Source organism: Pristis pectinata, chromosome 15 (genome assembly GCF_009764475.1).
Source record: "Pristis pectinata isolate sPriPec2 chromosome 15, sPriPec2.1.pri, whole genome shotgun sequence".
Lineage (NCBI taxonomy): Eukaryota > Metazoa > Chordata > Chondrichthyes > Rhinopristiformes > Pristidae > Pristis > Pristis pectinata.
The window spans coordinates 50,459,860-50,483,977 of record NC_067419.1 but is presented as its reverse complement, the minus strand read 5'-3'; the positions used below and the strand labels follow the sequence as shown (position 1 = coordinate 50,483,977).

Below are 24,118 nucleotides of genomic sequence, written 5' to 3'. Positions count from 1 at the left end.
AGGACATCCAAGATGTCCAACTTCTTTTCTAACCAGGGCTGCCCCCTGACTGTGGTCAAGAGAGCTCGCTCCCATATCTCTGCCATTTCCCGCACCTCTGCTCTCACTCCCACTCCTCCCAGACCCAACAGGGATAGGGTCCCCTTGTCCTCACATTTCATTCCACCAGCCCACGTATCCAACACGTCATTCTCCGCCACTTCCGTCATCTCTAATGGGACCCCACCACCAAGCATATCTTCCCCTCCCCACCCCTTTCTGCCTTTTGCAGGGACCACTCTCTCCACAACTCCCCTGTTCACTCCTCCCCCCCACCCATCCCACTCCCACTCCGGGAACCTTCCACTGCCCCCACTATAGGTGCAACACCCGCCCCTACACCACCTCCATCACCTCCATCCAGGGACCCAAACAGTCCTTTCAGGTGAGACAGAGATTCACCTGCACCTCCCTTAATATCATCTACTGCATTCAGTGCTCCAAGTGCAGCCTCCTCTACATTGGTGAGACCAAACGCAGACTCGGTGACCTTTTCACAGAACACCTGTGCTCTGTCTGTAACCGCGATCTGCATCTCCCTGTTGCCGGTCACTTCAACTCCCCCTCCCACACTATCACTGATATGTCAGTCCTCGGCCTCCTCCACTGCCAGGAGAATTCCAAGCGCAAACTGGAGGAACAGCACCTCATTTTCCATCTTGGAACCTTGCAGCCTAACGGCATGAACATTGAATTCTCCCACTTTAGGTAATCCCCACCCGCCCACCACCACCATCATGCTGCTGCTCTTCTTCCCTTTCCTAGCCTTTTTTTTCCTTCTTTTTCCCTTTCTCTCCTTACCTTTGACCCATTCCCCTGGTGGATCTGCTCTCCCCTCCTCCCCCACACCTGCCCATCACTATCTCTTACCTGCATCTACCTATCCCCACCCTGTGCCCACCCCGCCTCCCCTCTTTTGTCCACCTATCACTGCTCTGCTTTTCCCTCCTATATATTGGGCTTCCCCTTTTCCTATCTTCAGTCCTGAAGAAGGGTCCTGACCTGAAACGTTGACCGCCTGCTTTTCTCCACGGATGCTGCCTGGCCTGCTGAGTTCCTCCAGCATCATCGTGTTTTTCACTTAGATTCCAGCATCTGCAGTCCCTTGTTTCTCTGTAACAACCCCACTAGCGAGACAATCTCTTACCCATGACTGCTCAAAATGAAGGAACATTCAGTAGGACACTGAGAACTTTGAGTCCATGCTTCACCACCTCCAGGACTATTTTACCTTTTTGTACCACCGCATATCTGCTGCCCCACCAGAGCTGAGGGTCCAGGCGTGCCTCATCAGTGACCTCAGATCCTCAATCCGTGGGATATTTGGAAATAGGTGTATCAGGGACCATCCCTGATTCACCAACAATTGGACTTGGTCACGGGCATCTTCGCAGCAGGAGATCACAGAAAGGCTCTCAAAGCTCTCCCTTCAGAAAGGTTAAGGATAGAATTAATGAACATTTAACAATGTGATTGTAATGTACCAAGGCGGGAGGCAGAGATTTAGAATTCAGCTGAACGGCGGTCCACACGCAGTTTCACCAACAGTTGAAGCGGCGACAACGACTGCAGTCGTGGCAAACATCCGCACTCCCCATTCCGTCGGGGGATGTGGCCGGGAGGTGAGTGGTGGGGGGAGTGAGCGGAGGGGGCGGGAGGGGTTAAGTGGTGGGGGGAGTGAGCGGAGGGGGCGGGAGGGGTTAAGTGGTGGGGCTCGGCAGTCGGTCACCGAATGTTTGGGAGGGGCGGCGGTGCAGCCGTTCTGTATCAGTTAATGTTGGCGCAGGGTGGGGTAGGTTTCACCGACACCCCCCCCCACAACCAACCATTCGACAGCAGCGATGACCCCCCCCCCACGCCCCGGGAGAGAGGATCCGTGTGGGGGCAGCGGCGGAGAGATCGGCAGGGTAAGGGGGAGTAGGGGAGGGGATAGGGAGGGGGCGGAGGAGGACGGGGAAGATGGTTCGCTCCGCGGACCGCGCCCGATTTGCGGCAGAGACGCAGCTCACGGGGTCAGAGATGCAGGCTACTTCCGACCCTCCCCCTCCCTCCCCCCCCTCCCTCCCCCCCCCTCCCTCCCTCCCCTCCCCCCCTCCCCCCTCCCCTCCCCCCCTCCCCCCCCTCCCCCCTTCCCTCCCCCCCTCCCCCCCTCCCCCCTTCCCTTCCCTCCCCCCCCTTCCCCCCCTCCCCCCTCCCCCCTCCCCCCTCCTTCCCCTTCCCCCTTCCCCCTTCCCCCCCTCCCCCTTCCCCCTTCCCCCTTCCCCCCTCCCCCCTCCCCCCTCCCCCCCTCCCCCCTCCCCCTTCCCCCCTCCCCCTTCCCCCCTCCCCCTTCCCCCCTCCCCCTTCCCCCCTCCCCCTTCCCCCTTCCCCCCTCCCCCTTCCCCCTCCCCCTCCCCTTCCCCCCTCCCCTCCCTCCCCCTTCCCCCTCCCCTCCCTCCCCCTTCCCCCCTCCCCTCCCTCCCCCTTCCCCCCTCCCCTCCCTCCCCCCTTCCCCCCTCCCCTCCTCCCCCCTTCCCCCCTCCCCTCCCTCCCCCTTCCCCCCTCCCCTCCCTCCCCCCTTCCCCCTCCCCTCCCTCCCCCCTTCCCCCCTCCCCTCCCTCCCCCCTTCCCCCCTCCCCTCCCTCCCCCCTTCCCCCCTCCCCTCCCTCCCCTCCCTCCCCCTCCCCTCCCTCCCCCCCTTCCCCCTCCCCTCCCTCCCCCCTCCCCCCTCCCCTCCCTCCCCCCCTCCCCCCTCCCCTCCCTCCCCCCCTCCCCCCTCCCCTCCCTCCCCCCTTCCCCCTCCCCTCCCTCCCCCTTCCCCCCTCCCCTCCCTCCCCCCTTCCCCCCTCCCCTCCCTCCCCCCTTCCCCCCTCCCCTCCCTCCCCCCTTCCCCCCTCCCCTCCCTCCCCCCTTCCCCCCTCCCCTCCCTCCCCCCTTCCCCCCTCCCCTCCCTCCTTCCCCCTCCCCTCCCTCCCCCCTTCCCCCTCCCCTCCCTCCCCCTTCCCCCTCCCCTCCCTCCCCCCTTCCCCCTCCCTCCCCCTCCCTCCCCCTTCCCTCCCTCCTCCCTCCCTCCCCCCTTCCCCCCTCCCCTCCCTCCCTCCCTTCCTCCCCTCCCCTCCCCCCTTCCCCCCTCCCCTCCCCCCTTCCCCCCTCCCCTCCCTCCCCCTCCCTCCCTCCTCCCTCCCTCCTCCCTCCCTCCTCCCTCCCTCCTCCCTCCCTCCTCCCTCCCTCCTCCCTCCCTCCTCCCTCCCTCCTCCCCTCCCTCATCCCCCCCCCCCCACTCCCTCATCCCCCTCCCGATATATTCCAATTGTTTTATGGTACATGGTGGGGTGGGCTGTGAGGAGGATGCAGAGAGACTTCAGGCTAAGGGAATGGGCAAAGAAATGTCAGGTGGAAGATATTGTGGGGAAACATTTCAGAATATATTGATAAAAAAATAGAGAGATTGAAAGCTGTCATTGTTCAGAGGGGCCTGAGAACCCTAGTATGTGGATCACTGGAAGTTAACATGTAGGTTCAGCAGGGAATTAGGAAGCAGAGAGTACGTTAGCCTTTACTGCAAGAGGATTTGAGTACAATGTCAAGTTATAATTGTATTGGACCCTGGAATATTGTGTACAGCTGTTTCCTCTGCCTAAGGAAGGACATACTTGTGATAAAGGGCATGCAACAAGATGGAGTCCTGGGATGAGGGCTTTGTCCTGCATGCAAAGATCAAGCGATTGGCCGGCCCCTACTATTTTAAAGAATGAGAGATGATCACTGAAAGGTTTATAAATCTTACGAGACTTGAAAAGTTAGATGCAGGGATAATGTTTGCCCTGGCTGGCATATCTAGGACTAGGGGTGATAGACACAAAGGAAGGGCTTAGCCATTCATGGTTGAGATGAGAAGAATATTTTTCACCCAGAGGGTAGTGAATCTTAGGAATGACCTATCCAGGAGTGGTTGTGAGGTTCAGTTGCCAAATACATACAAAAATCTATCAATCTTTGTTTTGAATATTCAGGGAATAAAGGGATATGAGTTGGTGCAGGAATCTGATGCTGAGGTGAAAGACCAGCCATGATGTTATGAATGGAAGAACAGGCATGAGGGGCCGAATGGCTTCCTTCTGCTTCTACTTGTGTTCTCGTGATCTTAGATTCAAAGTGTATGGTAATTAGGTTGGCATTACTCATTGTTAGTGTCGCTCATGAGGATGGAATGTGTCCTAGGTGATGAGGGATGCTGAGGTGGTGATGTTGGCAGATGGTCTGATCACAGATTCAACCTCCACAGATAGAAGTGATATCAGGGGTGGAGAGGTTTGCAAATATGAACATTTAGTCAAAAATGGGAAAGGATTAACCAAAAGTTAGCCAAATGTCGGGAGTGGGAAAACGGGACAAATGGCAAGAATGAATTCTGCACATAATCACGGAACGGTTACAGTAAAGCAGGGCCTTGTTCGGTCGGGAGCAGTGACCTGGCCCATCCCATTCCCTGCCCTTCTCCCTGCAAATCCTTTCCTTTCAAATGCTGTGGCTCCCTTTGGAAGGTTACACCTGAATCTGTCTTCAGCACCTCCTTGATGGTACATTTCAGACCCCACCCACCTACCTGCTGCTTCACATTTTGTTCTATCACTTCTGTAAAATAAAATTCTTCTTGTCACTTTTGGAGAACATCTTTGGAAAAGATAATAAGGGACAACCTGCATTGATTTCTGTCTGATGTGATAGTTACTTGAAGGTGCATCAGATGTTGTATAAATGGGCTTTGAAAAGGCATTTGATAAAATGTCACGGAACAGATGTTGGAATAACTGCAGCCCATGGGATTAGGGGTTGTAAGAGCACAGGTACTAAAGCAGCTCCAAGACAAACAGTAAAGAGTATTTGATTGGTTGTTCTTCAGAATGCGAGTAATGCAGCATGATTTCCCCCAGGGTCAGTATTGCCATTGTAATGTGTGGAGTTTAGGAAGGCTTTTGACAAGGTTCCACGTGTCAGGCTATCAAAACGTAAAACACCAAGGGAAAGTGGCAAATTAGATCCAAAACACTGACAGGAAGCAAAGGACAATGGTCAATGGATTTCTCTGTGACAGAAAATCTATTGTGGTTTTGCAATGCTTGGTACTTGGCCCTTTGCTTTGTGCTGTAGATATTAATATTTCAGACCTAAATGTAGAAGGCAAGGTAGAGGAGTTTGCAGATGATGCAAGAACAGGTCTCGCAGGTAGCAGTGAGGAGGGAAGTTTCGGACCGTGGAGGGGGACGGTGAGGAGGGAAATTTCGGACCGTGGAGGGGGACGGTGAGGAGGGAAGTTTCGGACCGTGGAAGGGGACGGTGAGGAGGGAAGTTTCGGACCGTGGAGGGGGACGGTGAGGAGGGAAGTTTCAGACCGTGGAGGGGGACGGTGAGGAGGGAAGTTTCGGACCGTGGAGGGGGACGGTGAGGAGGGAAGTTTCGGACTGTAGGATGGCACTGATGGTCCTGGTCAGCTGGACCAAAAACTGAAATATGGAATTTAATCCAAACCAGCACAAAGTAACTTGTACAAGAGGGGCCGGTTGCACCTGAACTGGAGGGGGACCAATGTCCTGATGGGGAACTTTGCTTGTGTTACATAGAACAGTACAGCAGAGAACAGGCCCTTCGGCCCACAATGTTGTGCTGACATAGCTAATCCCTCCTACCTACAGAATGCCCATATCCCTCTATATTTTCCCTTCATTCATGTGCCCATCCAAGCCCCTCTAAAAGCCTCCAATGAATTTGCCTCCACCACCCTATCAGGCAATGCATCCCAGGTACCCACCACTTTCGCAGTTAAAAAAAAACATACCCCTCATGTCTGTTCTGAACCTACCCCCCTCACCTTAAATGCATGGTGTTGGATTGCCCAATAATGGGAAAAAGATATTGCTTGTCCACCCTATCTATGCCCCTCATAATTTTATACACGTCCAACAGACCACCCCTCAGCCTCCACCGCTGTAGAGAAAAGAGCCCAAGTTTGTCCAGCCTCTCCTGATAGCACATGCCCTTTAATCCAGGCAGCATCCAAGTAAACCTCCTCTGCACCCTCTCTAAAGCTTCAACATCCTTCCTATAGTGAGGTGACCAGAATTGCACTTAATATTCTAAATGCGGCCTAACCAGAGGTCTATAGAGATGCATCATAACTTCTGTACTCAATACCCCGATTAATAAATGCAAGCATTCCATAAACCTTCTTAACTAACCTGTGTAGCCACTTGCAATGAGTCATGGACTTGCACCCCAAGGTCTCTCTGCTCTTCAACATTGTTAAGGATCTTGCCCTTTAGAGTGTACTGCCTCTTGACATTAGTCTTACCAAGGTGCAACACCTCACATTTATCCCGGTTAAACTCCATCTACCATTTCTCTGCCCATATCTGCAGCTGATCTATATCACACTGTATCCATCGCCAGTCTCCTACACTATTCACAACTCCACCAATATTGGTATCGTCTGCAAACTTACTGACCCACCCATCAACATCCTCACCCAGGTCATTTATGTACATCACAAACAGCAGAGGTCCCAGCGTAGATCCCTGTGGAAGGGATTACTGGGCAGGGTTGAAGCTAGATTGGCAGCGGTTGGGATCCAAAGCTGCAGTGAGCCAGATAGGAGGTTGGAAGTTGACACTGAATTGAATGGTTAGCACCAGGTCAGAAAGTGGAGGGATTGAGGGGAAGGTAGATGTCATGACCAGTCAGTCTGTAAGGAAGGACAGGCAAGAGCAAGGTAGTAGACATGATGGGACAGACAGGTTGAAGTGTGTTTATTTTAATGGCAGGAGTATTAAGGGTAAGGGTGATGAACTTAGAGCATGGATCAGTATGTGGAACTCTGATGTTGTGGCCATTACAGAGACTTGGTTGAGAGATGGACAGAACTGGCTGCTTAATGTGCCAGGGTTTTGATGTTTCAGGAGAGATAGAGAGGGAGGTAAAAGAGGGGGAGGAGTTGCGCTATTAATCAGGGATGATATCACCACTACACTCAGAGGAGTGCATCCACTATATGGGTAGAACATAGGGAAAGGTGCAAAAACAACAGGGTTGTTGTAGTGGGTGACTTCAACTTCCCCAATATAGACTGGGACCTCCTTGGTGAAAGAGAATAGATGGGGCAGAATTTGTTGGGTGCATCGAAGAGAGTTTCTTAAAACAGTATGGGGCTAGTCCTATAGAGGAGGGGCCATACTGGAACTGTCCTTTCAGTGGGGGAACATTTAGGAAATAGTGATCACAACTCCTTAAGTTTTACGATAGCTATGAATAAGGATAAGTATGCACATTGCGGAGAAGTATTCAATTGGGGGAGGGAAAATTTTGAGAGTATTAGGCAGGAGCTGGGGAGAGTTAACTGGGGATTGTTTTTTTCTGGTCAAGTCCACATCTGACATGTGGAGGTTATTTAAAAACCAACTGCACAGAGTACAGAACAGGTACGTTCCAGTAAGAAGGAAGGACAAGGATTGCGAGGTAAGGGAACCTTGGATGATGAGAGAGGTTGTGAATTTGGTAAAGAAGAAAAAGGAAGTGTACGTAAGGTTTAGGAAACAAAGATTGAAAATGGTCCTTGAGGAATATAAGGAAGCACGAAAAGAACTCAGGGAGATTAGGAGAGCCAGGAGGGGCCATGAAAAGTCCTTGGCAAGTAGGATTAAGGAGAATCCCAATGCATTCTATACATACATCAAGAGGATAACTAGGGAGAGGATAGGACCATTCAAGGACAAAGGAGGGAAGATGTGCTTGGAGGTGGAGGATGTGGGTGAAGTCCTATATGAGTACTTTGCCTCGGTATTCACCAGAAGAAGGATGTGGAGTATAGTGAGATCAGTGAGAACCATGATAATGTGCTAGGGCATTTTGAGATAAAGAAAGAGGTAGTGTTGGGTCTCTCAAAGAACTAAGTGGATAAGCTCCCAGGGCCTGATGGGATATATACCCTAGGTTATTGAGAGAGGCAAGAGATGAGATTGCTGGGGCCTTGAACAAGATCATTGTATCTTCTCTAGCCATAGCCAAGGTCCTGGTAGCTAATGTTGTTCCTTTGTTCAAGAAGAGAAATGGGGATAATCCTGAAAATTATAGACAGGTGAGTCTCGCATCAGTGGCAGGAAAGCTATTGGAGACAATTCTTGGGAATAGGGTTTATGAGCATTTGGAAAAGTATGGCCTAATTAGGGACAGTCAGCTGGCTTTGTGCAGGGCAAGTCATGTCTTACTTGCTTGAGTTTTTCAAGGAGGTGACAAAGGTCTTTGATGAAGGCAGAGCAGTGGATCAAAATCAGATTTATTATCATTGACATATGATGTGAAATTTATTTTCCAGCTGCAGTACAGTGCAAAGACATTAAAAATTTATAAACCACAAAAATAAATAAGTAGTGCAAAAACACAGGAATAATGAGGTAATGTTCACAGGTTCAGCGATCATTCAGAAATCTAATGGTGGAGGTGGAAGAAGCTGTTCCTGAATCGTTGGGTTTGGGCTTTCAGGCTCCTGTACCTCCTCCCTGATGGTAGTAATGAGAAGAGGGCATGTCCCGGGTGGTGAGGGTCCTTAATGATAGATCCACCTTCTTGAGGTGCCGCCTCTTGAAGATGTCCTCAATGGTGGGCAGGATTGTGCCCGTGATGGAGCTGGCTGAGTCCATAGCCTCCTACAGCCTCTTGCGATCCTGTGCATTGGAGGGTCCATACCAGGCTGTAATGCAACCAATGAGAATACTCTCCACCATACATCTGTGGAAATTTGTAAGAGTCTTTGGTGACATACCAAATTTGACAAGGTCCCTGATGGGAGGCTCATCCAGATGATTAAGATGCATGGGATCCATAGAGACTTGGCTGTTTGGATTCAGAATTGGTTTGCCCAAAGAAGACAGAGGGTAGTGGCCACACAGACAAGAGATTCTGCAGATGCTGGAATCTGGAGCAACACACACAAAATGCTGGAGGAACTCTGCAAGTCAGGCAGCATCTGTGGAGGGAAATAAACAGTCGACATTTCAGGTCAAGACCCTTCATCAGGACTGTCCAATGAAGGGTCTCAACCAGAAACGTCAACAGAGGGTAGTGGTCGATGGGTCTCATTCTGGCTGGAGGTCCATCACTAGTGATATTCCTCAGGGATCTGTACTGGGACCTCTGCTGTTTGTGATATATAGAAGCGACCTGGATGAAAATATGGATGAGTGGGTTAGTAAGTTTGCAGATGACACAAAGATTGGTGGTGTTTTGGATAGGGTAGAAGATTGCCAAAGGATACAGTGGGATGTAGAACAGTTGCAGACATGGGTGGAGAAATGGCAGATGGAGTTTAGTCCAGCCAAGTGTGATGTGTTGCACTTTGGGAGATCAAATGTAAAGAGAAAGTACAGTTAACGGCAGGACCCTTACAGTGTTGATGTACACAGGGAAATTGGAGTCTTAAGTCCATATGTCCATGTAAGTGGTTGTAAATTGATAGGGTGCTAAAGAAAGCATATGGCATGCTTGCCTTTATTGGTCAAGGCATTGAGTTCAGGAGTCAGGAAATTTCATAAAAGGAACACATCTCTAACTGTTAAGCACAGGGGTGGATCGATCATGCTTTAGGCTTGTGTTGCAGCCAGTGGCATGAGAAATATTTCACTGGTAGAGGGAAGAATGAATTCAATTAAATACCAGCAAATTCTGGAAGCAAACATCACACCATTTGTAATAAAAAAGCTGAAGATGAAAAGAGGATGGCCTCTACAACAGCATAACGATCCTAAACACACCTCAAAATCCACAATGGACTACCTCAAGAGGCACAAGCTGAAGGTTTTGCCATGGCCCTCACAGTCCCCTGACCTAAACATCATTGAAAATCTGTGGATAGACCTCAAAAGAGCAGTGCATGCAAGACAGCCCAAGAATCTCACAGAACTAGAAGCCTTTTGCAAGGAAGAATCAGCGAAAATCCCCCAAACAAGAATTGAAAGACTCTTAGCTGGCTGCAGAAAGTGTTTACAAGCTGTGATACTTGCTAAAAGGGGGTGTTACTAAGTACTGACCATGCAGGGTGCCCAAACTTTTGCTTCAGACCCTTTCCCCTTTTTGTTATTTTGAAACTGTAAAAGATGGAAATAAAAAAGTAACCTTGCTTAAAATATTAAAGAAATTTTTCATCTTTAACTTTATGCCTTTTGGAAATCAGGTCATCTTTTACTTGCTTAGCTGTTCACAGTAACAGAAATTTTGACCAGGGGTGCCCAAACTTTCGCATGCCACTGTAAGCTCAGAGAACAGGCCCTTCGCACCCACTTACATTAATCCCACTCGAACCCATTTTATTCTCCCCAAGTTCCCATTCATTCCCCTGGATTCTACCACTAATCTATACACTAGTAGCAATTGGTAGTGATCAACTAACCTATGGACTTGCACGTCTTTGCAAATTCCACACAGGCAGTACGAGAGGTCAGGTTTGAACCAAGGTCTCTGGAGTGGTGTCACCCTCAATCTGAAAGGTAAGGCTAGAGTCTGGAGTGTACAAATAGAGGTGGTGAAAGTTGGTTCCAAAGGAACTTTCAGGAGGCAAAGGGAGAGCTAATTAAGTTGAGGATTTAGGGACTGGTGAAAAACAATGGTGTGTGTGTGTGACTAATTGGACAACACTTTAAAGAGCTGATGTGGGTCCTGGACTGCAAGTCCACATCTGTTCTTTGAAAGAACTGACTACTTTAGCTGCAAGTTGTATATACAGTATGCCTTTCACTCTTGTAGTGTTCAGTAGCTGAGAAGGATTTTGTATATTTATGTGAATTTGGCTTCTGAGTGCTTTGAGTGGGAGTCTGTGACACCCAAGCAGTGATTATGTTTTACACCTTCAAAGGCAAAAAAAAATCAAATGAAGCAACTGGCAGCATTTCAGGTTTATCCAGTTGATCCATTTGAAGCATTGTGAGAAGCAGGGCTTGTCCAGAAGTGTCCCTGTGAAGAGAGGACGAAGCACTCGGCCTAGCTTGAACATGAATTAATATTTTAAATGCTGGCTTGAATTTTAGATCATGTAATCATTGAGAATATATCAACGTGCCTTGAGGTTGGGGCTGTAAACTTAAAAATGGAGTGGCAGAGAGTTCTAGTAAGGGAAAAGTGATAAATTTTAAAAAGTTGAGTAAACTAAAATAGTGTTGGTGAATAAGGTTTTTTTTAAAAAATAAAAGGGAAAATTAAATTAAAAGTGCAGTGTGGAATGTATAAACATTTGTAACAAGTTAACAAATGAAGATAACAGGTTTGATCTATAGCTGTTAATCTATTACTATGACTTACAGAGACAAAATTGTATAGTGACTAAGGTTGGGAAAATATTTTAGCCCACATGACATTTCAAAAGGATAGATGAAATGGAAGAGGAGAGTAGGCGTTGGAGAGAGTGGGCAGTAATGAGGAATGACCTTTGAGAAGATCAGAGTTCAGAATCAGTATAGGTAGAGCTACAAACAGAGTTTGGGACAAGCAAAGGTGATGGTCCCTTGAACCTGCTGCCCCATTGAATAGTTGTGGTTGATCTGAATGTGACCTCAATTCTGCATTTCCAACTTCCTGTGATAACAAAAATCAAACTGCTGGAGGAACTCAACAGGTCGGGCAGCATCTGTGGAGGAAGAGGGATGGCCAATGCTTCAGGTCAAGATCCTGAATCAGGGCTGAGAGTGGAGAGGGAAGGTAGCTGGTACATAGTAGTGAGAGGGAGGGATGTGACATAGGTGATAGGTGGAACCAGGTGAGGAAAGATGAACTAAGGGAGAACAGCTCCTCGTATTTCTGTTTGAGTAGCCCGTAGTCCAATGGTATGAACGTTGAATTCTCCAATTTAACATAACCCACACGCCCTGTGTTCCTTTCCCACTCCCACCAGTCCAAAGTTCTCTCTCCCTTTTGGTCACCATTTCGATCCCTCTCCCATTGTTACCAAGACATCACCCTCCCTGGTTCCATCTGCCCATCACCCGTAGACTATTCCATCTGCGTTTCTTCATCCCAAAGCAGGGTCTCAACCTATCCCTTTTCCTCCATAGATGCTGCCTGACTGTGTGTTCTTCCAGCAGTTTTTTTTTGCTCTGATTTTCTTCTTCTTTGGTTCACATCAGTCGTAGGGAAGTTAGGGAGGGACTGATTAGGAGGAATCACACTGGTTTTGTCCAGGGGAGATCAAATCTCTCAAATCTGAGTTTTTTGAGAAAGTAACCAGGGAGATTGATGAAGGCAGGGTGGGAGATCTTTTTTATGTGGTCTTAAGAAAGGCTGTTAATGATGTCCTGCATGGTAGGCTGGCTAAGAAGGTTAAGGCACAGGGAGTCTGAGGTGTGTTGGTGAACTGGTTGCACAATTGGCTGTGTGATAGGAGGCAGTGGGTAGTGATGACAGACGTTTCTCTGACTGGAAGTTTGTAACAAGTGGTTTATTACATGGATTGGTGCTGGGACATTGTTCATTAAGTATGTAAATGACTTGGATGAGAACGTAGGTGGTTTGATCAGTAAGTTTGCAGATGTTACAAAAATTGGTGAGCTGTAGATAGCGCAGAAGTCTGTCTAAGGATATAGTGGGATATTGATCAGCTGGAGATCGATCAGTTGTGTCACTGCGCAACACAATCGGCATCGACGAGTTGGGCCGAAGGGCCTGTTTCCATGTTGTGTGACTCTATGACATTGGTTATACCACATTTGGATGTCGTGTACAGCTCTGGTCGCCGCACTTGAGGAAGGATAGAGCATAGAACAGAGAACAGTGCAGCACAGGAACAATCCCTTCAGCCCATGATGTGCCGAACTAATTAAGCTAATGATTAAATTAAATTAATCCCTTCTACCTGCACATTCTTTACATATTCATGTACCTATCTCAGAGCCCCTATCGTATCTGCCTCCACAACCACCCCTGACAGTGCATTCATGATCCATACCCCTCCATATTCATGTATCTATTTAACTGCCTCTTGAATACAACTATTGTATCTGCCTCCACCACCTCCCCGGCAGCCTGTTTCAGGCACCCACCACTCGGGGTGTATGTGTGTGTAAACCTGTCCCACATATCTCCATAGAACACTACAGCACAGAAAACAGGCCATTCGGCCCTTCTATAATCTTTGCCAAAACATCATTCCACTAGTCCTATTTACCTGCACCCAGTCCATAACCCTCCAGAACTCTCCCATCCATGTATGTATCCAATTTATTCTTACTCTTGAGCCCACATTTACCATGTCAGATGGCAGCTTGTTCCACACTCCCACCACTCTCTGAGTGAAGAAGTTCCCCCGAATATTCCCCCTAAACCTTTCTCCTTTCACATTAAAGCCATGTCCTCTCGTACTTATCTCTCCAAATCTAGGTGGAAAGAGCCTACTCGCATTTACTCTATACCCCTCATAATTTTGTAAACCTCTATCAAATCCCCCCTCATTCTTCTACACGCCAAGGAATAAAGTCCTAACCTGTTCAATCTTTCCCTGTAACTCAACTCCTGAAGACCCAGCAACATTCTAGTAAATCTTCTCTGCACTCTTTCAATCTTACACATATCCTTCCTATAGTTAGGTGACCAGAACTGCACACAATGCTCCAAATTTGCCTCACCAATGTCTTATACAACCTCACCATAACATCCCAACTCCTATACTCAATACTTTGATTTATGAATGCCAGGATGCCAAAAACCTTTTTTACAACCCTGTCTACCTGTGACACCACTTTCAGGGAATTATGTATCTGAATTCCCAGATCCCTTTGTTCCTCCACATCCCTCAGTGCCCTACCATTTACTGTGTATGTCCTACCTTGATTTGTCCTTCCAAAATGCAACACCTCACACCTGTCTGCATTAAATTCCATCTGCCATTTTCTGGCCCATTCTTCCAGTTGGTTCAGATCCCTCTGCAAGCTTTGAAAGCCTCCCTCGCTGTCCACTATGCCTCCAATCTTAGTGTCATCAGCAAACTTGCTGATTCAATTTACCACATTATCATCTAGATCATTGATATAGACACTTTACAGAAGCAGCCCGGCAGCCATTGGAGCAGCAGTTCCCTTTCAGGTCAGGTGAGTGTATTTAAAAAGCTTAATAAGTGGAGGGCAACTGAAGGGTTAAGTAGAGTGTTGAGTGCTTGATAGAGGGAGTGTGTACTTGAGGTAATTGGCAGGGACAAATATAAGGAGGAGTAACTGAAGAGGAGAAGCCAGTGAGGAGTGGCCAGTGTGTGAGTGGCTCAGGGTAGGAGTGGAGCTTTGAGGCTTTGGCGAGCAGAGACTGAGGAAGAGCTTGCTCCCTGAGAGGTAAGGCCGGTAAGCCTTTAATTTAGTTAACTTAGGAATAGGTAGTGATGGCAGCAGTTAGGGCAGTTGAGTGCTCTGTATGCAGTATGTGGGAAGTCAGGGACAGCACACTTGTCCCTGATGACTACACCTGTAAAAGGTGCATCCAGCTGTAGCTTCTGACAAACCGAGTTATGGAGCTGGAGCTGGATGAACTCCCGATCATTCATGAGGCAGAGACAGAAATAGACAGGAGTTTCAGGGAGGTCATCCCTAAAAGTCATGAGGCAGGTAGCTGGGTGACTGTCAAGAAAAGGAAGGGGTATAGACAGAAAGAGCAGAGTACCCCTGTGGCCATTCCCATCAACAATAAGTATACCGTTTTGGATACTGCTGGTGGGGATGACCTACCAGGGACAAGTTGCAGTGGTTGCGTCTCTGGCACCGAGACGGGACCCTCAGCTCAGAAAGGAAGGAGGGAAAAGAAGAGAGCAGTAGTGATAGGGGATTCGATAGTTAGGGGGACAGATGGGAGGTTCTGTGGGAGAGATTGAGAATCCCGGATGGTCTGTTGCCTCCCTGGTGGAGGGGCCACGATATCTCGGATCGAGTTCTCGATATTCTCAGGAGGGAGGGTGAGCAGCCAGATGTTGTGGTCCACGTAGGGACCAATGATATGGATAGGAAAGAGGAGGAGGTCCTGCAAAGAGAGTTTAGAGAATTAGGTGCAAAGTTGAAGGACAGGACCTCCAAGGTTGCAATCTCAGGATTGCTGCCCGTGCCACGAGCTAGTGAGGCTAGAAATAGGAGGATCATGCAGCTAAATATGTGGCTAAGGAGATGGTGCAGGAGGGAGGGCTTCATGTTTCTAGACAATTGGGCTTTGTTCCAGGGAAGGTGGGACCTGTTCCGACAGGATGGTTTGCACCTGAACTGGAGGGGGACTAACATACTTGGAGGTAGGTTTGCTAGTGCTGCTCCGGGGGGTTTAAACTAGATTTGCAGGGGGAGGGGAACCAGTGTGTTATAGCAGATAGTGAGATGGAGGAGGAAAAAGGTCATGCGAGGACTGCAGGTATAGACAGAAATCAAAGGTTTGTACGTGATAGAAATATTCTCAGGTGCATCTATTTCAATGCAAGGAGTATTGTAGGTAAGGCAGATGAGTTTAGGGCGTGGATTGGCACGAGGGATTACGACATTATTGCTATTAGTGAGACTTGGATGCAGGAGGGGCAGGACTGGCAGCTTAATGTTCCGGGGTTCCGTTGTTTCAGACGTGATAGAGGGGGAGGGATGAAAGGGGGAGGAGTGGCATTACTAGTCAGAGAAAATATCACAGCTGTGCGTAGACAGGACAGCCCGAAGCGCTCATCTATAGAGGCCATATGGGTGGAGCTGAGGAATAGGAAAGGGGTGGCCACACTAGTAGGGTTGTATTATAGACCGCCCAATAGTCAGAGGGAATTGGAGGAACAAATCTGTAGTGAGATAGCAGACTAATGTAAGAAACAGAAAGTTGTAATAGTAGGGGATTTTAACTTTCCACATTGACTGGGACTCCCACAATGTGAAAGGGCTGGATGGCTTGGAATTTGTCAAATGTGTTCAGGAAAGTTTTCTAAGTCAATATATAGAGGTACCAACGAGAGAGAATGCAATACTTGATCTACAATTAGGGAATCAGACAAGTCAGGTGACAGAAGTATGTGTAGGTGAGCATTTTGGGTCTAGTGACCATAACATCATTAGTTTCAAGTTAATTATGGATAAGGACAGGTCTGGTCCTCAAGTTGAGGTTCTAAATTGGAGAAAGGCCAATTTTGTGGAAATGAGAAAGGATCTAGGAAGAGTGGATTGGGATAAGTTGTTTTCTAGCAACCATAGAACAATACAGGCCCTTCAGCCCACCATGTTGTGCCACCCTTCAAACCATTCCTAAGACTATCTAACCCCTTCCTCCCACGTATCCCTCTTAACTTAAGCTCCTCCATATGCTTATCTAACAATCTCTTGAACTTGTCCAATGTATCAGCCTCCACCACCACCCCAGGCAGCGCATTTCCATGCACCAACCACTCTCTGGGTGGAAAAACCTCCCTCTGACATCTCCCTTGAACTTCCCACCCATTACCTTAAAGCCATGTCCTCTTGTTTTGAGCATTGGTGCCCTGGGAAAGAGGCGCTGGCTGTCCACTCTATTTATCCCTCTCAATATCCTGTATACCTCTATCATGTCTCCCCTCATCCTCCTCCTCTCCAATGAGAACAGCCCTAGCTCCTTTAGTCTTTCCTCATAATCCATACTCTCTAATCCAGGCAGCATCCTGGTAAATCTCCTCTGCAGCCTTTCCAATGCTTCCACATCCTTCCTATAATGAGGCGACCAGAACTGGACACAGTACTCCAAGTGTGGCCTAACCAGAGTTTTGTAAAGCTGCATCATCACTTTGCGGCTCTTAAACTCGAACCAATGACTTATGAAAGCTAACCTCCCATGAGCTTTCTTAACTACCCTATCCATCTGCGAGGCAACTTTCAGTGATCTGTGGATATGAACCCCCAGATCCCTCTGCTCCTCTACACTGCCCAGAATCCTGCCATTTACCTTGTACTCCACCTTGGAGTTTGTCCTTCCAAAGTGTACTACCACACACTTCTCCGGATTGAACTCCATCTGCCACTTGTCAGCCCAGTTCTGCATCCTATCAACATCCCTCTGCAAGCTTCGACAGCCCTCCACACTATCCACAACACCACCAATCTTTGTGTCATCTGCAAACTTGCTAACCCAGCTTTCCACCCCCTCATCTAAGTCATTAATAAATATCACAAATTGTAGAGGTCCCAGAACCAATCCCTGCGGGACACGACTAGTCACAGCCCTCCAATCCAAATGCACTCCCTCCACCACAACGCTCTGCTTTCTACAGGCTAGCCAATTTTGAATCCACATAGCCAAGCTTCCCCGGATCCCTTGGCCTCTTGACCTTCTGAAGAAGCCTACCGTGTGGAACCTTGTCAAATGCCTTACTGAAATCCTTGTAGACCATATCCACTGCACTACCCTCATCAATCTTCCTGGTCACCACCTCAAAGAACCCTATCAGGCTTGAGAGGCAAGATCTTCCCTTCACAAGGATGTGTTCAGTAAGTGGAAGGCCTTCAAAGGCGAAATTTTGAGAGTGCAGAGTTTGCATGTTCCTGCCAGGATTAAAAGCAAAGTTAACAGGCATAAGGAACCTTGGTTTTCAAGGGATATTGGCGATCTGTTTAAGAAAAAGAGAGAGGTGTATAGCAGGTATAGGCAACTAGGAACAAATGATGTACTTGAAGAGTATAAAAAAAGTAAGAAAATACTAAAGGAGGAAATCAGGAAGCCAAAAAGAAGACATGAGGTTACTTTGGCAGATAATGTAGCAACCCTTTGGGTTTACCTTCACAAGTAAATTAAGAGTAAAAGGATAGTAAGGGACAAAATTGGTCCCCTAGAAGATCAGAGTGGTCGTCTATGGTGGAGCCTCAGGAGATGGGGGAGATCTTAAACAGTTTTTTTGCATCAGTATTTACTCAGGAAACTGGCATAGTGGATATGGAAGGAAGGGAAACAAGCAGTAGTGTCATGGAACATATAGGGATTAAAGAGGAGGAGGTGCTTGCTGCCTTACAGCGAATAAAGGTAGATAAATCCCCCGGGCCTGACATGATATTTCCTCGGACTTTGAGAGAGACAAGTGTAGAAATTGCAGGGTCCCTAGCAGATATATTTAAAATGTCCTTAGTCACGGGTGTGGTGCTGGAGGACTGGAGGGTAGCTCATGTTGTTTTGTTGTTTAAAAAAGGATCTAAAAGTAAACCAGGTAATTACAGGCCAGTGAGCCTCACATCAGTAGTGGGTGAATTATTGGAAGGTGTTCTGAGAGATCGGATATACAAGTATTTGGACAACCAAGGGCTGATTAAGGATAGTCAGCATGGTTTTTGCGTGGCAGATCGTGTTTAACGAATCTTGTAGAGTTTTTCGAGGAGGTTACCAAGAAAGTAGATGAAGGAAAGGCTGTGGATGTCGTCTACATGGACTTTAGTAAGGCCTTTGACGAGGTCCCACATGGGAGGTTAGTTCAGAAGGTTCAGACACTAGGTATCCATGGAGAGGTTGTAAACTGGATTCAAAATTGGCTGTGTGGGAGAAGACAGAGAGTGGTAGTGGATGATTGTTTCTCAGAATGGAGGCCTGTGACTATGGATGTGCCTCAGGGATCTGTGCTGGGGCCATTGTTGTTTGTTATCTATATCAATGATCTAGATGATAATGTGGTAAATTGGATCAGCAAGTTTGCTGATGACACTAAGAAGGCTTTCAAAGCTTGCAGAGGGATCTGAACCAACTGGAAGAATGGGCCAGAAAATGGCAGATGGAATTTAATGCAGACAAATGTGAGGTGTTGCATTTTGTAAGGACAAATCAAGGTAGGACATACATAGTAAATGGTAGGGCACTGAGGAGTGCGGAGGAACAAAGAGGTCTGGGAGTTCAGATACATAATTCCCTGAAAGTGGTGTCACAGGTAGACAGGGTTGTAAAGAAGGCTTTTGGCATCCTGGCATTCATAAATCAAAGTATTGAGTATAGGAGTTGGGATGTTATGGTGAGGTTGTATAAGACATTGGTGAGGCTGAATTTGGAGTATTGTGTGCAGTTCTGGTCACCTAACTATAGAAAGGATATGTGTAAGATTGAAAGAGTGCAAAGGAGATTTACTAGAATGTTGCTGGGTCTTCAGGAGTTGAGTTACAGGGAGAGATTGAACAGGTTAGGACTTATTCCTTGGAGTGCAGAAGAATGAGGGGAGATTTGATAGAGGTTTACAAAATTATGAGGGGTATAGACAGAGTAAATGCGAGTAGGCTCTTTCCACCTAGGTTAGGAGAGATAAGTACGAGAGGACATGGCTTTAATGTGAAAGGAGAAAGGTTTAGGGGGAACTTCTTCACTCAGAGTGGTGGAAGTGTGGAACGAGCTGCCATCTGACGTGGTAAATGTGGGCTCACTCTTAAGTTTTAAGAATAAATTGGATACATACAAGATTATAGAAGGGCCGAATGGCCTGTTTTCTGTGCTGTAGTGTTCTATGGTTCTAACAAACAACAGTGGTCCCAGCACAGATCCCTGAGGCACACCCATAGTCACAGGCCTCCAGTCTGAGAAACAATCATCCACTACCATTCTGTCTTCTCCCACACAGCCAATTTTGAATCCAGTTTACAACCTCTCCATGGATACCTAGTGTCTGAACCTTCTGAACTAACCTCCCATGTGGGACCTTGTCAAAGGCCTTACTAGAGTCCATGTAGACAACATCCATAGCCTTTCCTTCATCTACTTTCTTGGTAACCTCCTCAAAAAATTCTACTAGATTCATTAAACACGATCTACCACGCACAAAGCCATGCTGACTATCCTTAATCAGCCCTTGGCTGTCCAAATACTTGTATATCCGATCTCTCAGAACACCTACTACTGATATCAGGCTCACTGGCCTGTAATTTCCTGTTTTACTTTTAGATCCTTTTTTAAACAACAGAACAACATTAGCTACCCTCCTGCACCACACCCGTGGCTAAGGACATTTTAAATATATCTGTCAGGGCCCTTGCAATTTCTACACTAGTCTCTCTTGAGGTCTGAGGAAATATCGTGTCAGGCCCGGGGGATATATTGACCTTTATTCGCTGTAAGGAAGCAAGCACCTCCTCCTCTTTAATCCCTATATGTTCCATGACACTACTGCTTGTTTCCCTTCCTTCCATATACACTATGCCAGTTTCCTGAGTAAATACTGATGCAAAAAAACTGTTTAAGATCTCCCCAGTCTCCTGAGGATCCACACATAGATGACCACTCTGATCTTCTAGGGGACCAATTTTGTCCCTTACTATCCTTTTACTCTAAATACACTCATGAAGGTAAAAAGGTAAACCCGAAAGGTTTCTACATTATCTGCCAAAGCAACCTCATGTCTTCTTTTTGCCTTCCTGATTTCCTCCTTTAGTATTTTCTTACTTTTTCTATACTCTTCAATCACCTCATTTGTTCCTAGTTGCCTATGCCTGCTATACACCTCTTTCTTTTTCTTAACCAGATCATCAATATCCCTTGAAAACCAAGGTTCCCTATGCCTGTTAACTTTGCCTTTAATCCTGACAGGAACATGCAAACTCTGCACTCTCAGAAAACAACTTATCCCAATCCACTCTTCCTAGATCCTTTCTCATTTCCACAAAATTGGCCTTTCTCCAATTTAGAACCTCAACTCAAAGACCAGACCTGTCCTTATCCATAATTAACTTGAAACTAATGAGGTTATGGTCACTGGACCCAAAGTGTTCACCTACACATACTTCTGCCACCTGACCTGTCTGGTTCCCTAATAGGAGATCAAGTATTGAACATTCCATCTCTCACCTTAAATACATGCCCTCTAGTATTAGACATTTTGACCCTGGGGAAAAAGATACCGGCTGTCTACCCTATCTATGCCTCTCATAATTGTGTAACCTTCATCCTCCAATGCTCCAGAGGAAACAATGCAACTTTGTCCAACCTCTCCTTATAGCACATGCCCTCTAATCCAGGCAGAATCCTGGTAAACCTCTTCCATACCCTCTCCAAAGCCTCCACATCCTTCCTGTAATGTGGCGACCAGAACTGAATGCAATGTTTCCAGATGCAGCCTAACCAGAGTTTTATAAAGGTGCAACATAACTTCCTAACTCTTGAACTGTTTGCTCCAACTAATAAAGGCAAGTATGACATACACCTCCTTTACCATCCTATCGACGTGCATGGCCACCTTCAGAGAGCTATGGACTTGGACCCCAAGATCCCTCTGTACATCAACACTGTTAACGGTCCTGCTATTAACTGTACTTTCCCTTTACGTTTGATCTTCCAAAGTGCAACACCTCACATTTGGCTGGATTAAACTCCATCTGCCATTTCTCTGCCCATATCTGCAACTGATCTATATCCTGCTGTACCCTTTGGCAACCTACTGTCACAAACCAGCAACAAAAGAAACACACTGAGCATGATTCAGTGTTAAAAACTATTTTATTAATCACTACTTATGATAATACGTAAAATAAAAGTTAAAATGTTAGTATGTTAGAATTCAAAAATGTTAAACCTCGAATGTTAACCCCAAAACTAAACTCGTCGTGTGTGTGTGTGTGACAAAGTCCAAAACTCCCAGTTCCTGAATGGTTCTTAAAGTTCAGTTCCGCAAGCCATAAGGTGAAACATGAGCAAGGGCTTCTTCAACAACCACCGTTGTCTGAAGATAAGTGTAGATGTAGAAAAACATAGAGAGAGTACATACGAAATCCAAATGTTCCACGATGGAACCCAAACGACACTTCAGTGTTTACTCGGTAGTGACTTCCTCACCCCGAAAAGCATCCGAACCGTGGTCGTCCACACACAAATACCTGTTTCCTTCTACAGGTCAGCAACAAAGTGAACTCCACCGGATTACTTCCAACTTCCATACATGGATTTCAGTGGCAAACACAGTTATTGTTTCTCATCCATCGATAGAGAAAAACAAGCAGGCTGGTGTCTCTCTCCCTTCTCTCTCTCTCTTCTTCTTCTTCAACAACGTCATTACGTCCTTTATCTTCTATTGACGTAAGCACGCCCCACACACACATACACACACACTCTCTATCTTAAAGGGACTTTCACTGAGTCCGTAACACCTCCCACCTAAAAAAAAAATTTTCCCAAGAAAATTTTAACCGCGCATAGAGTTAGTAATGTTAATAATTATCATGCTACACAACTACAGACTATCAGATTAGTACAGATACATGTTTCTCATTTAACATCGGGAAAGACAATCAGCAATCACATTATCTTTGCCTTTAATGTGAGTTATCATGAGATCAAACTCTTGCAAAATTAAACTCCAGTTTAACAGCCTTCTGTTCTTGTTTTTTGACTCGGCTCAGAAACACCAATGGGTTATGATCGGTATACACAGTCAATGGTTTCTGAGCGGTGCAAACATATACACTGAAATGTTGCAAGGCTAAAACAAGCGACAGTAATTCTTTCTCTATGGTGGAATAATTCTTTTGATGCTCATTAAATTTCTTTGAAAAGTAAGCTACAGGATGGTCAATATCATCAAGGTCACCCTTCTGCAACAACACAGCTCCTGCAGCTTCATCACTGGCATCTACTGCTAATGAAAATGGCTTTTCAAAGTCAGGTGTTCTGAGCACAGGATGGTAGCATAAAATGGCTTTCAGCTTCTCAAATGCTTCTTGACAAGAATCTGTCCAAACAAACTTTACTCCCTTCTTCTGAAGATTAGTTAGGGGAAGAGCAATATCAGCAAAATTTTTACAAAATTTTCGATAATATCCAACCATTCCCAAAAATCTTCTAACAGTCCTCGTACCTGTGGGAATAGGGAACTCAGATATTGCTTGAACTTTTGCCTGAACAGGAGCTTGCTTGCCTTGACCTACAACATAACCAAGATACGTCACAGTGGCATGGCCAAATTCACTTTTAGCCAAGTTAACTGTAAGGTTAGCCTTGGAAAGTCTTTCAAACAACCTTTCTAACGCAGAGATGTGATCTTCCCAAGTATCATTCCCAGTCACTAAGTCGTCAATGTAGGCATCTGTATGTTTTAACCCATGAATCACTGAATTAATCATTCTTTGAAATGTTGCCGGAGCATTTTTCATTCCAAATGGCAAAACATTGTATTCATACAATCCAGAAGGGGTTACAAAGGCTGAAATCTCCCTTCCTCTATCTGTTAATGGAACACACCAGTACCCTTTTAATAGGTCAATCTTTGTAAGAAATTTTGCCTTTCCCACTCTGTCTATGCAATCATCCACTCTAGGAATAGGGTAAGCATCTGACTTTGTTACAGCATTCACTTTCCTGTAATCTGTGCAAAATCTAACAGTTCCATCAGGTTTAGGTACAATAACACAGGGCGAACTCCAATTTGAAGTAGAATGTCTAATAATATCATTTTCCAACATGTATTTGATTTCCTGATCAACAAGTTTACTTTTTTCCACATTCATTCGATATGGGTGTTGTTTGATTGGTTTTGCATCCCCAACATCAACATCATGGGTAATTATCGATGTTCTGTTTGGAACATCTGGGAACAGATTTTTAAATTTTAAAATTAATTCTCTCATCTGTTGTTTTTGTGAAACTTGTAAATGGTCCAACTTCGTTTCAAGGTTCTCCATGATATTTTGGTTTTTCAGTTTCGATGGAACAATATTTGGTCTAAATTGGCCTTCCTCAACATCAACATCAGGCATTCTAGAAACAACCTTTTCACCATCCACCAAGGCCACAACTGAATCCCTCTCATAATAAGGTTTTAGCATGTTTACGTGACAGAGTTGTGTTTTCTTGCGTCTATCTGGTGTTTTGATTATATATGTTAGATCAGTCACTCGAGATTCAATAACATAGGGTCCAGAAAAACGAGCTTGCAAGGGATTATTTTGGCTAGGGAAAAATATCAACACCTTTTGCCCCACTGCGAATGTCCTAGGCCGAGCACGTCTATCAAAATATGTCTTCATTCTTATCTGGCTTGTTTTCAAATTCTCTCTCGCTAGCTGGCAGACTCTCTCCAACCGAGTTTTAAATTTTTGGACATAGTCCAACAGACTCAAGTGAACTTCCTCATTAACCCATTGCTCTCTCAACAACTCCA

At 46.5% G+C, this 24,118-nt stretch overlaps 2 protein-coding genes across 13 annotated transcripts in view; one reads left to right on the top strand and one right to left on the bottom strand.

Annotated features, from left to right (window-relative positions):
- LOC127578336 (protein arginine N-methyltransferase 8-like) overlaps nucleotides 1-1,330 on the bottom strand; it is a 77,815-nt gene extending 76,485 nt beyond the window's left edge. Inside the window, exon 1 of the mRNA XM_052030244.1 lies at nucleotides 1,271-1,330. Within this exon, the coding sequence (XP_051886204.1) occupies nucleotides 1,271-1,330 (60 nt within the window). The remainder of the gene's footprint in view (nucleotides 1-1,270) is intronic.
- A 186-nt stretch (nucleotides 1,331-1,516) lies between these two features.
- tspan11 (tetraspanin 11) overlaps nucleotides 1,517-24,118 on the top strand; it is a 107,078-nt gene continuing 84,476 nt past the window's right edge. For 7 of the 12 annotated variants that reach the window (XM_052030254.1, XM_052030257.1, XM_052030255.1 and 4 more), the window contains exon 1: nucleotides 1,517-1,661. In XM_052030254.1, coding sequence (XP_051886214.1) covers nucleotides 1,518-1,661 — 144 coding nt within the window. In that variant the 5' untranslated portion in view covers nucleotide 1,517. Of the gene's footprint in view, nucleotides 1,662-1,837; nucleotides 1,947-23,204; nucleotides 23,774-24,118 lie in introns of those variants that run through there. The other 5 variants (XM_052030253.1, XM_052030250.1, XM_052030251.1 and 2 more) reach the window with 4 other exon arrangements.